Consider the following 15,467-nt stretch of genomic DNA (forward strand, 5'->3'; position numbering starts at 1 on the left):
TTCTAGTCATAGCCACAAGTACACATATGAAGCAAAATAGCAGAGTAAAGCTATAGAGCACGCAGTGCCCAGTTCTCAAAACTTCAGTGCAATGCATAAAAGGTTAAATCAGATTATGACGGACATTTGCACAGCTAGGTAACTTGGACAGCTTAACTTCCCAATGAACAAGGTCCCACCAAGCTTTCTGGTGGGCTCCTCAATCTAACTGAGGTATATTAAGTCAAAGCTTTGGGCTAAGTTACATACTGCTTTCCATGCTTGTGCTCAATGAGTAGTACTAATACAAGATGAAAAAAATAAGTAAATAATTGATGTTTTGCAAAGATATCTAAAGATATCTAGATAATAAGAACTGTGAGTACAGCGCATCTTGATAAGTTCTGCCACAATTATTATACTCCTCAGCCAAATGTTATGTTAGGAAAACGTTTAGTATTACTTACTTTGTGGTTAAAAAGAAAAAACAAGCAGAATTGAGAAGCGTGCAGAATGGTGGGCCATAAAACAAGAGGGAGAGCCCTTTAGGTAATGCTCTGCTAAGTTCAGTTTTAGGCAAAGGTATTCAATCATTTACAGATGCTGAATGTTCATGACTTGAAATTTTTATCAGTGTCCTTGTTATATTCCACTCTCAGAAAAGACAGGGTCTTGTTTCAAATGCTGGAGCACTTCCAGTATCTGGCAAATTTTAACACGCATCCTTAGCTTGCCAAACATGAAAGCTAGCTGTCAAATTCCTCCAAGATATGATAAAGATGGCACTCAGGATTCAAACTCTCGTTTATATAAAATAACACATACAAAAGGTTTTCAGACTTCTAGCTTGAACCATCTTTGCTGTGAAATGTTATTTTAAATAGATAAACCACCAGCAATTACTGCAGAACAGTTTTATCTTCCGTAAGATCCACTTCAGAATATCATACAATGCATGGGAGTAGTGATGAAGGAAGTGCTGCTCTCCTACTTACAATTTTTGAGAAACTTTCAGTAAGCTGTGGGCTTCCCAGTGCAGTTAGTGACCCACACAAGCAGCTGCACTGTTCATTCCCAAGTGAATTTCTTGGGGCTTAAAGTGGTCAGTAATCCAGCAGTACTGACAATGCCGTTTCCTCAGAGAAAACGAAGCCAAGCTCTGTCTGACACTTGACACATTTGTCTTTGTTTCACTTTCTATACAACTTAATTGATCATCAAATCATATATTACTGAGCAGTTTTGCCTTTTACTTGAAGTACAGAAAGCACCTTCAACTAGAATTTTCAATTAGAGAGTAATCAATTGACCATCTAAGTCAATCTTATTACTAAAAACAAAGGACAAAGCAAACCTACGTATATATTCGAAAAGCAGAAACAATTCAGTAGCTCACAAATTAAACATATTCTATAATCTTTTCAACAAACAAAAGCAATAGTAAGAGTACAGTTCTACCCGTAAGACAGTTCAAAAGAGCACCCACCTGTATTTTATGGTACATAAATGTTGTTTTCAATCCTTACTAACTGACAGGATGTATACGTACACACACATCCTCCCATGTGTACCTTTCCATAAATATAAAATGGTTAAAACATAAAATCAGCAACAGTAGCATCGGACTGAATGCCTCCTTCCAGCAACAGCACATTGCAGATAAGCCATATGGAGCATGAAAAGTTGTCCAATCTAACAACTCAGCTGCATAACACACTTCATGATCTTTCAGAAATTCTTTCGTAAAAATATTATTTGCTATTCTGCTTGCTAAACTTGCTTAGTGGTTCGCTAAGAAAAATCTAACTCTCATTACAATTCATTGATATAAAAAGAATGGAAGTGGGATTCTTACAGTCAACCGGCCTATGCAATAATGCCAGATTGCCACTTCAAGCATTTCATGTGCTATTTCTCCTTATAACTTCAGAAGTAGAAAGGATAACAGAAAGCATTTCAAGCTCTTGGCACACTTCAGATAATTTAGTATTATCAAACCAGAAACCTGAAAAGGGGGGGTAAGGATGCAAAAAGGTCATAGGTCCGTACCACCACAAATGAAGTATCTGCACAGCTGATACAGGAAAGCTACCCGAGCAGGAACACACCAGCTGAAAGAACGAATAGCAAGCCTCCTGTTCAGATGAGCTGAGAACATCACAGCTTAGATGGGCCACACTGCTATTAGCAAAACACCTGGCTTTGTGACAGAGCAAGCCACAATCTCCATCACATGACTACAATTTCTTCATCACACCTACATGCTGGGGTACGCAACAGGGAGGTTATATGAAAGACTGAAGACCTAGACCAATTTTTCTTGGAAGTCAGCATCTCTCAGCCCTCTACTGCAGAAACAACATCAGTTTAAGGTCCAAACATGAAAATCACTAAAACACTACGTATTAGAAACTGAACTCCAAAAGAAAATTGGTAGTGAAGTGTCCTACAGCAGACACACTCCTTCCTCTGAGTGCTACAACACTGTTTGTTGAACACCAGTGACTAAGGCATTGGCATTTCTGCTGCCTCTTCTGCAAGGTGGTTAATTCAGAGGCAGAAGACATTATCAAACCACTACATTCAAGAGCTTGAAAGTCAAAACCCAGGCTTACTTTAACTCTCCATTGAAATCAGGAGTATCTTCAGAAAGATTAGTTTTTAACCTTGTTGTAGTTCCAGAAGATGCAATGTTCTGGGATCTGTACTTTGCAAGTACAGCTTGCCCAAATTCACTCTCGATTAACAGATGCCATGGTCCCCAGTTGGAAAGTCGCAAAGTAAAAATATGCTCTTCTAACTGTCAGTGTAAAATTCCAAATCTTGCAACAGCACACAGGCTGCAGAATAAATCAGACCAGCAAAGCTTGAAGAACTTGTTAATACAAGGAAGATAATTATATCTTTGTATGATTGCCTGCTTCAACTCCAGTATCAGTGAGGAGTAAGAAGTTGCTGGTTTTCTTGGAGGGAAATTCCAATCCCATTTAACACAATGTCACCAGAACACCAAAACCAACAGCTGATCTTTGATATGCATTTCTAGTGCAGCGCTGTGTGATCTGGGCATTGTGTGCCTGCCCTGTGTATGTTATAGAAACAAAAATGTTCTTCTAACACACTGCAAAGCAGCTGGGAAACAACACCATCAACAGCAACACCAAAAAAGAACTCTCATAATTGGAACTTCCCTGAATATTCTCAGGTTATTTGCAAACATCCAAAACACCTTAGAATTTTTCCAGATGCCATTTCAACACAGCTGCTCTTCAGATTTTCAATCAAGCTACACTGTATATACTAACCAAATAAAATCAGGAAGAATACAATTCACAGTTGATACTAAAATACCTCCTATGATTTCAATCGCTGACCTTAAAAAAGGAAATCCAGTAAGCAGTGCACATTAGTTATATATATTATTTATGCTCAAGCACACCAGCTTTGTATTGAGACTGAAACAAAATGTACTTCTTTTAACCCTGTAGAACTAAGCTTAATCATTGGTTTAGACACAAGGAAAGCAGAGTTTTAGGTTATTTGGTGGCGAGCCAAAACTTCTGTAAGAAGTTAAGCCTAACCCACTTCCTTCATGTCTAATATATAAAGAATTGCCAGAAACAAAATGACATTAACTGGGAACAAAAACTTTTCTGTAGCACTGTCAGCTTTCTTAAAGTCTTACTAAGAGTCTGTCTTTTCTATTTTTTTTTTTTTAATTATGTCAGTGTTGTTCACCAGGATGCCCAAAGCAATGTCCGCAGAGCTAACAAAGAACGAAGAGAATATTTTACTTTTAAAGCAGAACAAGTCTATCAGATGCAAGATAGACAAACCCTGAGAACAAGTAAAAAAAAAAAAAAAGAAAGACTTTTGGGATCAAGTGCTGAAGTTCATTTCCCAAATATGGGAGGTAGCAATGAAAGCAAGAGAACAACACCCGCTGGTAGGCAGCAACTGTCTGCTCAGCACAGAAAACACAGCTATCCTCTGTCCCTGCACTCACAGCATTTGGAACGTTGGCAGTATTGAAAACGTTTCAAAGAATGTGCTTCTTCCTGAACCCCGTGTGGAAAATGAAACCCCAAAGCGTACCCTGCTTACAAGTCAGGTTTACAGTGGATGCTTCCACTACAGAGAAATAGACTCAAGTCACCATACAAAGACTTTTATATATGCACGTTTCACAGTCATTCCTCTTCCAAAGCACTTCAGCTTTTATGCATTTTCTCTCTTTAAGGAAAGCTAAAAGTAATTTAGTCCTTCACCATACAGAAATCCTCCTTGAGATTTAAGATGTCTCAGAGGCATTTGTGTGCCGCCTCAAAGAATTCAAAATGTTATTTATGCAGTATAATTACATTTACATAATTGTTTAGCAAATCAGGTCCAATAATGCCTACATTTCCTCAGCATCCTGAACAGATTATCAAGCCATTTCCTCACTCAACTGAAACCATTTTGAAGCTCCTTAATTCTTTTAAATGCTTACCAGTTGCTGCTACAGTGCGGTCAAAGTTATGTGGAGACCAAAACAAGTGCTCCAAACAATAGCAACACATGACAGCAATATTCAGAGCACTGGCATTTATTCACAGCTTCTCATCCTCCTTGCCCCATACCTTGGGGTTTTGTTTTGTTTTGTTTACTTCAGGCAAACTTACTTTAGCCCACTTCTGGCAGCTCTCCATCTATCAGATATGAAGGAATGGGAAGTGATATAAACTAACCGAGCACTGTCAGTCTTCCTACAATCGACAACGCGTGTAATTCAACATTCAAGGTATCACTTCTCAGCACTATCTTCCTTTTAAAAGGCTGTAAATTTTGAAATTTAACCCCCTTAGCCATCAGTTTCCATTTGCCAAGGAAGCTAGCTGGAGAGCATTTTCTTCTCTTCCTTTTTAAAAATTTACCATGTAACTTCTCTTATGAAACACTTCAAAGGAAAACACTTCTGAAGGAACTCATTCAATTTCCAGCATCTTCATTCTTAGCTTTTAATGCCAAAATACGGAAGCCCAAATTACGTGCCAAATACATATCCAGATATCTACACATCAGGTATACAGCAAAGCGTGAAAGCTATCAAGAAAGGAAATAAGATCAATTAATTGAAGGTCTTTTTCATCTAATTTTGCATCTGCATATGTGCAGCCATGTATATTTACATATAATTCTCAGATCTTCATTTTAACACCAAGTTCACCCAAATTTTAAAAGAAACTATGAACCAAATGAAAGGTGCTACCAAAATACAACAGTGTTCAAGGTTAAACTGCTGCTCTATGAGACAACAAGAACAGTTCAAAAAACACATTGCTCATCAAAAGCCTGGAAAAGAAGCAATGCTGGGTAGGTGGAGAGAACTGGATTAAAAATAAAAAAAAAGCTTTAGGTTTATAAACACAGCATTTCAACACCAGCTTTTCTGTTTATGCTCTCCACACGTGTCTCTTGGCATATGCTCCATCTGGCTGCGGAGATACATCTGCTTCTTTATGCTGCAGGCTCTACAAGTGCAGATGAGCTCTACGCACATACTCCAACTATGATCTGACAATCAAATCCTTGACACTAAGCATGTCTGTGACTAGAGAACATGGATTGCTCCTACAATAGCTCATCATTAGCATTTTGTGAAGAGGCAGTGAAACAGGAATTCCAGTTTGGTATTATAATGCAAGACAATGCACTGAATACAGCTTCTGCAAGATTGACGTGGCATATTTACACTACTCTAAGTAGCAGCAGGTACACTGAACCTGCATTCTGCTTCGCTTCTATTGAAAATATGACCACTATCACACCAAGTCATGGCAGACATTACTTTCTATTTGAGTGAGCATTTCCCATGCAAAGATATTTAGTTAAACATTCAGAGCTTGCTCTAAGTTACCCCGAACCCACAACTATTCCAATACTGCAGTCTTTTCACAAGAAAGTGCATGTTTACAGTAATTATACGATGTAGCTTAGGACAGATTGCTTTTAATACTTTTTTTTTTTTTTGTTAATCAAATCATTGCATATTTCAAGGACTGCTGTCAACCTGGTGTGCAGCCTAAGCCTTAGACTGCACTTCACCATATAACAGCAAAGCTACACAGTGCAGAGGATCACTGACGCTATCCAAAATTCTCATGGGCACAGATGGCAAATGGGAAAACGGGTCATTTTTCAGAAGACTTCTTACAATTGTATCATTTCAGTTTGATGAGTTGATACAATAGAACATATAAAGCCAACACAGCCCAATGTAAGTTAAATTAACCCTGGTTTGCTGCATCACTCAAGGAACATCAAAATGCAACCCAAAAACTGGACACGTGCTCTAAACAATCTGCAACACTCACAGAGTATCTTGAGTAGCAACAGAACCACAAGGATCAAGACCGATAATCATCAACATCTCCTACAAATTAGGATGGAGTTTAACTGCTTGCTCATTGCTTTGCTTTCCTTTAGATCAAACATGTCCTACAAACTAGACATTAATCAGCTTTGAAGGGTATCTGTTACAACATTATTTCCCTTATTTTAGAATCATCAAATGGCAATGAATGAACCATCCTCAGGTAAACTGCTGATAGTCAGAAAACCCAACTTGTAATAAAACACAGACTTCCCATTCCAGCTATTCAAATGTCTATGATTCTGCCACGACAGCTGAAAAAAATATTCCTCAGACCTGTATCAAGCTATCAAAGAAAAAAAGTCAAGGCAAAAACCATGGAAGGACCAACAGAACTGGTATATGACAACAACAGAGCATTTGTATCTACAGTACCACGCATAATGAAAGACATAAGGGTGCAGGGAACACATTAAAAAAAATAATCTAGTGTTCACTTAAGACATCAGTGCTCTCCCTCCTACTATGTTTTCACACAAACGTTCCAGCAGCAAGAAGATACCAAGCTCTGGGCATATCAAAGCAATTCCTATGCCAACATTGAACAGGAAGCAACCACAAGGGGAAGATGTCTCATCGATTCCATTTAATCACTCACAATACTGCCATCCACACAGTGCTGAAAATAAGTAACTGGCCTGCATCACATTAACTTCCTTCTCTACCACAGCAACCTCACTCCTGTCATTCCCAGTGGGTCAAGACTAGTTTTGCAGTGAGACTAGAACACAACAAACATTACCTGTCATATTCAAGGACATAAAGGAACTACTAAATGTTAACCAGACACACATCAGCTATAACTATTTATTCTGAATTGGTTTAGTAAGTTCTTCTGTGATATGTATGGGCTATAAATGTATTTCTGAGTAGGCACAACAAAAAGAAGCCCCTTTGTGTTACCTTTCAGAACATTTCTAAGAATCTGGAGCTAAGATTTGATTCCTCTCTCAGACTGAAGAACTTCATATTTATTTCTATTCTTTCCTATCTAGGACAAGATCAGAGAGTGAACAGATGCATTTCGGAGAGAGGCATTTCTAATTCAAACTCTCGTTCTTCAACTACAGTAATATCTCAAATATCATGGAATAACACAATAAACCTACAGAAGCAATGTTATAAGGAATCTCTAGATGAGTCCTTGCATATTCCCCCAGAATAGAAACGATATATGCACTTGAGTACTGATTGCACTTCTCTATGCAGCTGCCAGGGGTCAAACATTTGACATCAGTTTGGAAAAAAATACACACGTACACAAGTAGCCTGGCACAGAAATGATTTTCAAAGAGGTTCTCCCTGAAGATGTGAAGAATTGTTCCCATGAGCCACAGCACAGTGAGGCCTGCAGAACAAACATCAGTCTGCCTGCACCTCTCAAATCTGTGTCTGTCACAGGCTCATCTTGAAAGAATCAGGTTTTTATCTTCCTCTTCTCTGGTTGGTTAACCCTTACTTATACTAATCCAACAATGAAGTAACATTCCTGAACTCTTCACAGCTTATGTTATCCCTCTCAATTGTACGCACAGCTGAGGACAGATGTTGGGCAGGTATCTTCCTGATCACAAAAGGCAGATAACAAAATAGCAAATAATCTTCTCAGAAAGAAAGAAGGCATTTGTTCATTTCTCATTTTTCTCAAACTGATTTTTATTTGAAAACTTTTTTTAAAAGATCAGATGGTATCCTCCCTGTACTTGTAATCCCCTGACTATACAGTTCTTCAGCTATACAAGGCTAACCCATTATTCCCAAACCACTCCTTACAGGCAAGGCATTTGTTTGGAAGACAGCTCTGGAATTTAAATGTCAGACACCTGCTTTGGTTCATTTATAGGACTACTGCAGACACAACTCCTCTGAAACTCAGCTACAGTTGAAAAAGGCTCAAACCACAAAAAGAATCCCTGATTTCGATGGTACCTAGTTTAGAAACTACATACTGAAAAAAAAACCTGAGTCTATACTGAAAGTATAAGCACAATAAAAACAGAAGCTATGATATACTCATGCTATTTTATGATGGCAAAAGCTGTGTGCATTTTACTATATTTTAACTGACATACAAAGTAATTGGACAACAACTAATAAAGTCAATTTCCTCCGCAGATTAACTTCTTTCTTTTGGCTCGACAAGAAGCAGCAAAGTCCTCAGCCGATTTGTGTGCAGCACTGAACTGGTAAGTGAAAAGAGGAGGAGCAAGTTGTAATTATGTTTAAGGTGAGCTCCACTCTCTAGATATACTCTCCACTCAATTGTTTTGTTTTTGTTTTTGTTTTTTTTCCCCATGAAGTCTTAGAATCATCCACCCCTTCCCCCCAGCCCCCTGCTCCTTTTCGCTAAAAAACAAACTTCCATGCTTCTATTTCCATTATCAAATGTGATTTAAATCAAACAAGCTACCAAAATAACAGGCAGGAGGTGGAGGGCAGATGGGTTGACAACACAGATGTAAAAGTGACTTTTCCCCTCACAAAAAAAACAGACTGAAAACAGCAGTTGATGTTTTATGATAAAGTTAATAAATAGTTAGTTAAAATATCTTAAAATACTATATATTGCTCCATATTCAAAGTGTTAATGAGATAAGAACACAGCTCAACTATTCAGATTGTTACCTCAACGATATCTGAGTTGGTTCTGCTTTCATGGGGCTCGTTGTATTCTGTGTATTTAAGTAGAACTTTGTCCATATCAGTGCTGGCATACTGAAAGAGTTTGTTAGAGCTGTTAAAAATGATGAGTGCTATTTCACAGTCACAGAGTACACTCAACTCATACGCCTTCTTCATTAATCCAAACTTCCTCTTCGTAAAGGTGACCTAGAGAAAAAAAAATAGATATCTATTATTTTTTTCCAAATAGCAATGTTGTGAAGGACTACAATCAAGCATTCAAGAAATATACCAGCTGAGCCTCAGCTATTCATTGCTGGTAACAAGCAGCATAACTGAACATGCGTAGAAGCTTAAGAATTGCCTATCATATTTGGGTGTCACTTACTCTATATTTAACCAAGCTAAACAGTATTTCCCACCCAGCCCTTCCTCCAGTATACACCAAGAAGAGTTAAAGTCTCTAGTAATCCCCTAACTATGTTTCCTTCTGCACAACCAACACCAGCTTTCCAGGTATTAAAGTCCTTTCTTCTGTGATGTTTAGAATTAGCCTGCCCCAGCTTTACAGCTACTCACAACTTTAGTTCTACCAAATGAGCAAACGTGCAGTACCAATGGAAGCAACACAGTTACTGTACAGAATGGTAAGAAAGGGAGCTAAGAAATATTCTTACTTGGCTACTATCATACCATGTTATCAGCTTCACTTACACTCCCAAGCTGTTTTCTGCCAATTGGGAACATCATGAAACAACCATTCTGTCCTCTTAAAACTGTTGCTTGTGGGAAAGTAAATCTATTACAGACCATCACAGAAGAGTATTGGCCAAATGGGAAAAGGCAGAGACAAATCCTTACAAAAATCACCAGCAGCTATGGAAAAAAGGACTTAAAAGCACGCCCTTCCACAGGATTTCAGTTGGTTAAGGATGTAGGAGTATCAATGTATTTGATATCAAGTCAAATCAAGTACAGGTCTAATGCTAAGAACAATTTTCTTTAAAGGACGTTCAGTGCATTTTAGTACCTCCAAAAGGCACTTAATATACTACCAAGCTAATGTTCTGAGATCTTTTTAATAAAGATAGCACTTTCCGAGCTTTCAAGTGTTTCAGTTTGAGGAACACCTCCATCTACTCATGCCCCCACAAAGCATACGTCTCTGTGGCATGTGAGTGACCTATCTGCAAGACAGGAATTAAAGAAACAAAGAAACCAGTATTATGGGTTTCTAGAGTTTATAGGACATATCTGGAAGATGGGAAAATTCTGTGTTCACACCTGAAGGCATTTTTTTCTAGAGATGAATATCTTACACACATTACTTCATTACCACCTGTAACAGAAAACACACAGCGTCATTCTCACCACATAAGAAGTCTGACAAACAGATGCAGACATACATTAACAACATAGATATACACCTTGCTAACAGTAACTATTACTAAAACAGTATTCAGAATTGTCCACCTGCCATGCAGGCAAAGGCAGTGTGGATTTGTGATTCTTTTCCAGCTATTAAACACCATCCTGGCACACCAAAACGTCTGTTGGCACACGCTGCCCACAACCTTAAATGCAACTGCTAACATGGAGCACTGTTGGAACACAGGTAATAAATGTAAGCACTAACAGAAACACAGGTTAATTCTATTGGTATTAGTGGATAAGGAGTGTGAGTGCATTGTGTTCAATGGCCACAACTGATGTCTGCATGCAAGCACAACCTCGTACTGCTTTCCTTCCATCTGCTGCTCATTCTCCAGTAACTGTGCTGTCAGTGCTCCATGGTATCCACTTGCTGTTCTCATCCAGCAGTATTGCATAATACTGACCAAATTGCCTATCAGCTTTAAATTTCCCTGTTTCTAAAATAAGCACAATTCTCCAAGGGGAAAGGGAAGTTTCACGTTTGAAAGTATGCGATTTGGATCTTGTATGTTCTTTTAACCATCTACAAGGCAGACACGGTACACACACGATGAAAATGGACGCAGAACATACTGTTTCCAGGACAAAGACATTCCCAGTGCAAGGATGAGGCTGAGCTAAAAATAAGCCATGTTAACATGAGAAATTGCTACGATTGTTGCCAAGGCAGTACTGTGAACTACTACGGGCGTGCACCAAAGACAAAAGAATCATTTGTTTATACACATTTAAGACCATAGATTTCATTTGTTACGTTACGAAGTCTCCTCTGTTATTTCAATTTACAGCAAAAACAATTCTCACTTCAGGTTTCCTGTGCCTCACGTCCGACTGAAATTAAATAGGTATTAAACTATTACTTTAAAATATTCCTTACTTTCAGTTTGCTTCTAACACAAATACCATTCCACGAAAATACTGTTCTTCAACACAGAAGGGTTGGCTGTTTCTGCTTTTATTTCCACGGTGCGTATTTACCAAAAAAGATCCCACGTGAAATGTTCTTATTGTACAAAAGAAAATGGATGCCAAGTAACTAAGCCCAGAACATGTACCTGGCATGTAATGTACAAAGAGTGAAGATCTGTAACAAAACTGAGGACTTCTTGGTTTGGGGGAAGGGCAAGTCATTACCTTAAGAGCTGCACTACTGAAGCATTAAAATCAGGGGAAAAAAAACCTCCCAGGGATTCTGTTGATCTAGTCTTGACCTCCTTCTGAAGAAGCTAGTTCAGAATCTCAAAGTTAATGTCAGGCAATGATCCAGTTCTTTCTACTTCTTAAAACCAATTCAAATTATGACAAAGCAGCCCTCTGTTACTTCAGCTCATCCACTACTAGTCAAATTAACCCAACATCTGAACAATTCAAGACAGTAAGAGCAAATAAGTTCTTTTAAACACCTCCATGGCTGCACAGAAGGAAGAACAGCTGACCATTTTTTTTCCCACAGATGCAGTCAGATACATTACAACCCCAGCTCCACCTACACTCCTATTCCACACTTCTAAGAAACATTTTAAAGACCTCTAACCGCACGCAGAGCCCCATGCGAGGCCTGAACAATCTGTATTCAGATACTTGTAACATTTCTATTCAACGTTTTTGAAGGTGTTTGGGCAGAAGCCCCAGACACAACACTCCCTCTGAAACAATGTTATGTTAGTGCTCAACCCACCCAAGGTGCAACTACAGCAAGTAGATCTTCCTTACCTACTTATTGCTGACAATTACAAAGCGTTAGTGAGGCAAGAAGCCAGAGGTCCAATAGGCTTCATCTTACTGCTGCTTGTACTGTTTTCAGTCATCATTTCAACAAGCTAACCAAGTACAGAAGTAAGTTTTAATGGGTTGTATTTCTCCCAAATGTAGGTGGAAATCTTGCTATCTGCATATATTACAAAACAGCAGCTTTTTAAGACCACACAAAAAACAAAAACGATGCATCTTCAATGCAGGCCAACAGCCTCCTCAATACTACTCTAATACCACTACACAAAGAAGGGCAGAGGAGGCAGAGAGTAAAGGCAGCAAGATTGAGCTCCTCTGATATCTAATTTACTGTACTTTATTCTCTTTGTCTTAATGAACATAAATGCCTGACAGCTCATTCAAGCAGATAAGACTGCTTAATTAATAACACAATGACAGTCTCAAGACAATTGTAATTCCCCAGAGTAATGGTCTACATAAAATTGTTTTGAGCTCACATACAATCTCATTAGAAATAAGATGCTTCTGATAAAACAAAAGTTCTTATTCCCACAAGTTATCCAGACCCACTACAAGCACAGTTCTATCACATTTCTATTTGTATTTCCAAACAAAAGAACACTAAGCAGAAAGACAGGACATCACTCACATATTCATCAGTGACCTACTAATCAGCTACTCATACCACCAAAAAATTCACAGAATACAAATGAACTATGCGATGTGGTTAGCAAAATAAGCCCTAACTGCACTCCTTATCCAGCTCAATGAAAAAAATTCTTCAAAGTAAATCCATATCTAATAGATATCCTATGCATCAGGGCATCCTAGTATGTCAAAGCTGCATATAATTGCTGCCAAAAAACACTGATCACCCATCAACCATCTCTACAAAACACGGCTCCACTGACAAAAGCTATTTAATATCTTTAAAATCTTTTTCCACAGGAAAAGGAAATGGGCAAACCTAACTCCAGTGTTAAGTTAGGGCCTAAAAGCTCTTCCTAATCACTGTGAAGCCAAAAAATGTGCTTGCCAAAAAAATATCCGTAAGGGAAGTTAAAGTTGAATCCCCATATTTTGCTTCAGTCCACGCAGAGCAACTAAAATTTCAAACAAAAGCACTATTTCCCTTAATGCAAAAAAAAAAAAAAAAGAAAAAAAAAAAAAAAAAGAAAAAGAAAAAGAGTAACGATCTGAACAATGATATGGATATATATAAAAGGGCATTTCTAACTTCAAACATGACAAAAACAGCAAGTTTATAACTTGCTCTCCAAGCAAGTTAAAGGAGGGTAGGAAGGTGAGAATAACCAATTTCTACCTCTTCAACTTGTCTGAAGTTCCAGAGCAAGATCTGAAAGAAATGACAATTCCTCTGCTTTTACTGTGTGTACTTAAGACATTTATCTACATCAAACACACAGTCGCTGTGTGATTAAAGCTGTTCAAACACAATACTTGGCTTTCTCCCAAACTCCAATAATACTTTTCTGCTATATATAGCCTTCTCAGAGTTTACACTGCTTTAAAGTGATACAGGGAGAAAAACAATCCTGATTTTGCATACAAAACAATGGGCTTTGAGCAGGCACATCAGCAACAAGACAGCCTTATGGAATTCTATCACAACCCCAACATCAATCATTATCTTTCTGGAAAGATACATAACATCAAGCTGGTGCTCAACAGAAGTTCAAAAAAAAAAAAAAAGCCAAAAGTAGGAAGGGAATAGAAAAAAAACCACTGCTATATATCCATGTTCTGCATGCATCTTGAACACTGAGTGCAATTCTGGGCCCCTTTGTGATCAAAAAAGAACACAGCACTCAAGACTGTTTAGAGCCAAGCAGTGAGTACAATCACAGGTGTGGAGTAAATTCTGTGTAAAGACAATAAGCTAAGATGCCTAAGCCTGAAAACAGCTATTTAAAGAGAAAATAAGAAAGTATGACAGAGTTCCACAGAATAACAAGCAAGGCAGAGACGGACCAGACAGGGACTGACTTGTGCCTCTTTCAGAGAAGAGCTAAAAAACGAGCAGAAGCATAACTAAATATAAATGAAAAGGGCTTTCTTGAAACAACATACAACAAACCTACAGACAGTCTGAGCCAAAAAAATGTTGTAAATGCTGCAACTTTATAAGGGCTCAAAGGATGACTGAACAAGTCCACTGGGACAGGGGGGTGGAAATCCATTAATGGTTACTAAATATACGGAAACCACATCCAGCTCAGGAAATCACTGAGCTAAGAATAGTTAGAACCTGGAAGAGGATTACAGAGCAGTGTAACATGTGCATCTCTATCCTACACAACACTGGTTATTTGTTTCAGACTATAGCTGGATAAAAGATATTGGATTAGCTGGATCTTTAGTCAGACTCACGACAACTATTCCTGAAGATCAGAAGTTATTCTGATTCAGAGCTGCATCATAAATACTTCTACTGTACTGCAGAATGGGAATAGCAGCTACACAGTGAATTTCATTTAAAGGAGCCATTGCTGGAACTTATGACAATAATATCCCCTAAAAATGTGATTAAAAAACTTAAGAGATATTTCTTCCCTGTTTTCTGGTAACGTATCTGTAGACACAGGAAGACACTGAGCAGCTCTAAAGGGTGAATGAAGACAACACACGAACTTTGGTCTCCATTCATTTTTGGGATTACTGATGGCCACATTCACACACATTTCTCGGCTCTCACCTGTCTGTTCCGTTCGTCCATTATTCTCGTGATCTGTATTTTCTTTCTCCCCATTTTCAGTCTCTTCTTTCCTTTCCTTTACAATCCAGAAATATGCTAATCCAAGAAATTTCACCCTTCGGTATTTTAACACATGATACAGTTTTCTTTTACTTTGTCTTCAGCTTGAGAAGCGGTTCCTATATCTTCTTATAAACCCCTAAAAAAAAAAAAAAAAAAAAGTGGAAAAAATTAATGATGCTTCCCCATCCGTTTTATATTTCCTATTTTCCTAAACTAAATGACATTCTGTTTCTGTCTGAGGTTGGGGGTGTGAGGATACAACTGAACTGGGAGTGCCTTCACTTAAATATGACAGAAATCCCAGACAGAAAATGTTCTCTCAACAGAACTACTCCACAGCTACCAAGATGCCAGCAGATAATTGTGAAGTTCACACAGCTGCACTCCCCACAACAGCCTGCAAGTTTCACATTTGCCAATAAATCAATCACCAGTCCAGGACTTGTTTGCATTTGGTAAACTGTTTAGGAAGGTTAAGGTGCATGTGAACTTGAAAACCCAAAGTGCCTTCATGGTATTTTCATG

General features: G+C 38.3%; 1 protein-coding gene across 15 annotated transcripts in view; it reads right to left on the bottom strand.

Moving 5' to 3' along the window:
• Positions 1-14,933, bottom strand: part of MEF2A (myocyte enhancer factor 2A) — a gene marked incomplete at both ends in the record, with an annotated part of 46,265 nt that extends 31,332 nt beyond the window's left edge. For 9 of the 15 annotated variants that reach the window (XM_079540641.1, XM_079540638.1, XM_079540636.1 and 6 more), the window contains 2 exons: positions 9,020-9,223; positions 14,880-14,933. In XM_079540641.1, coding sequence (XP_079396767.1) covers positions 9,020-9,223; positions 14,880-14,933 — 258 coding nt within the window. The remainder of the gene's footprint in view (positions 1-9,019; positions 9,224-14,879) is intronic. The other 6 variants (XM_079540635.1, XM_079540634.1, XM_079540631.1 and 3 more) reach the window with 1 other exon arrangement.
• Between the last annotated feature and the right edge of the window lie 534 nt (positions 14,934-15,467).

This window comes from Tetrao urogallus (assembly GCF_951394365.1).
Source record: "Tetrao urogallus genome assembly, chromosome: 11".
In the NCBI taxonomy this organism is placed as follows: domain Eukaryota; kingdom Metazoa; phylum Chordata; class Aves; order Galliformes; family Phasianidae; genus Tetrao; species Tetrao urogallus.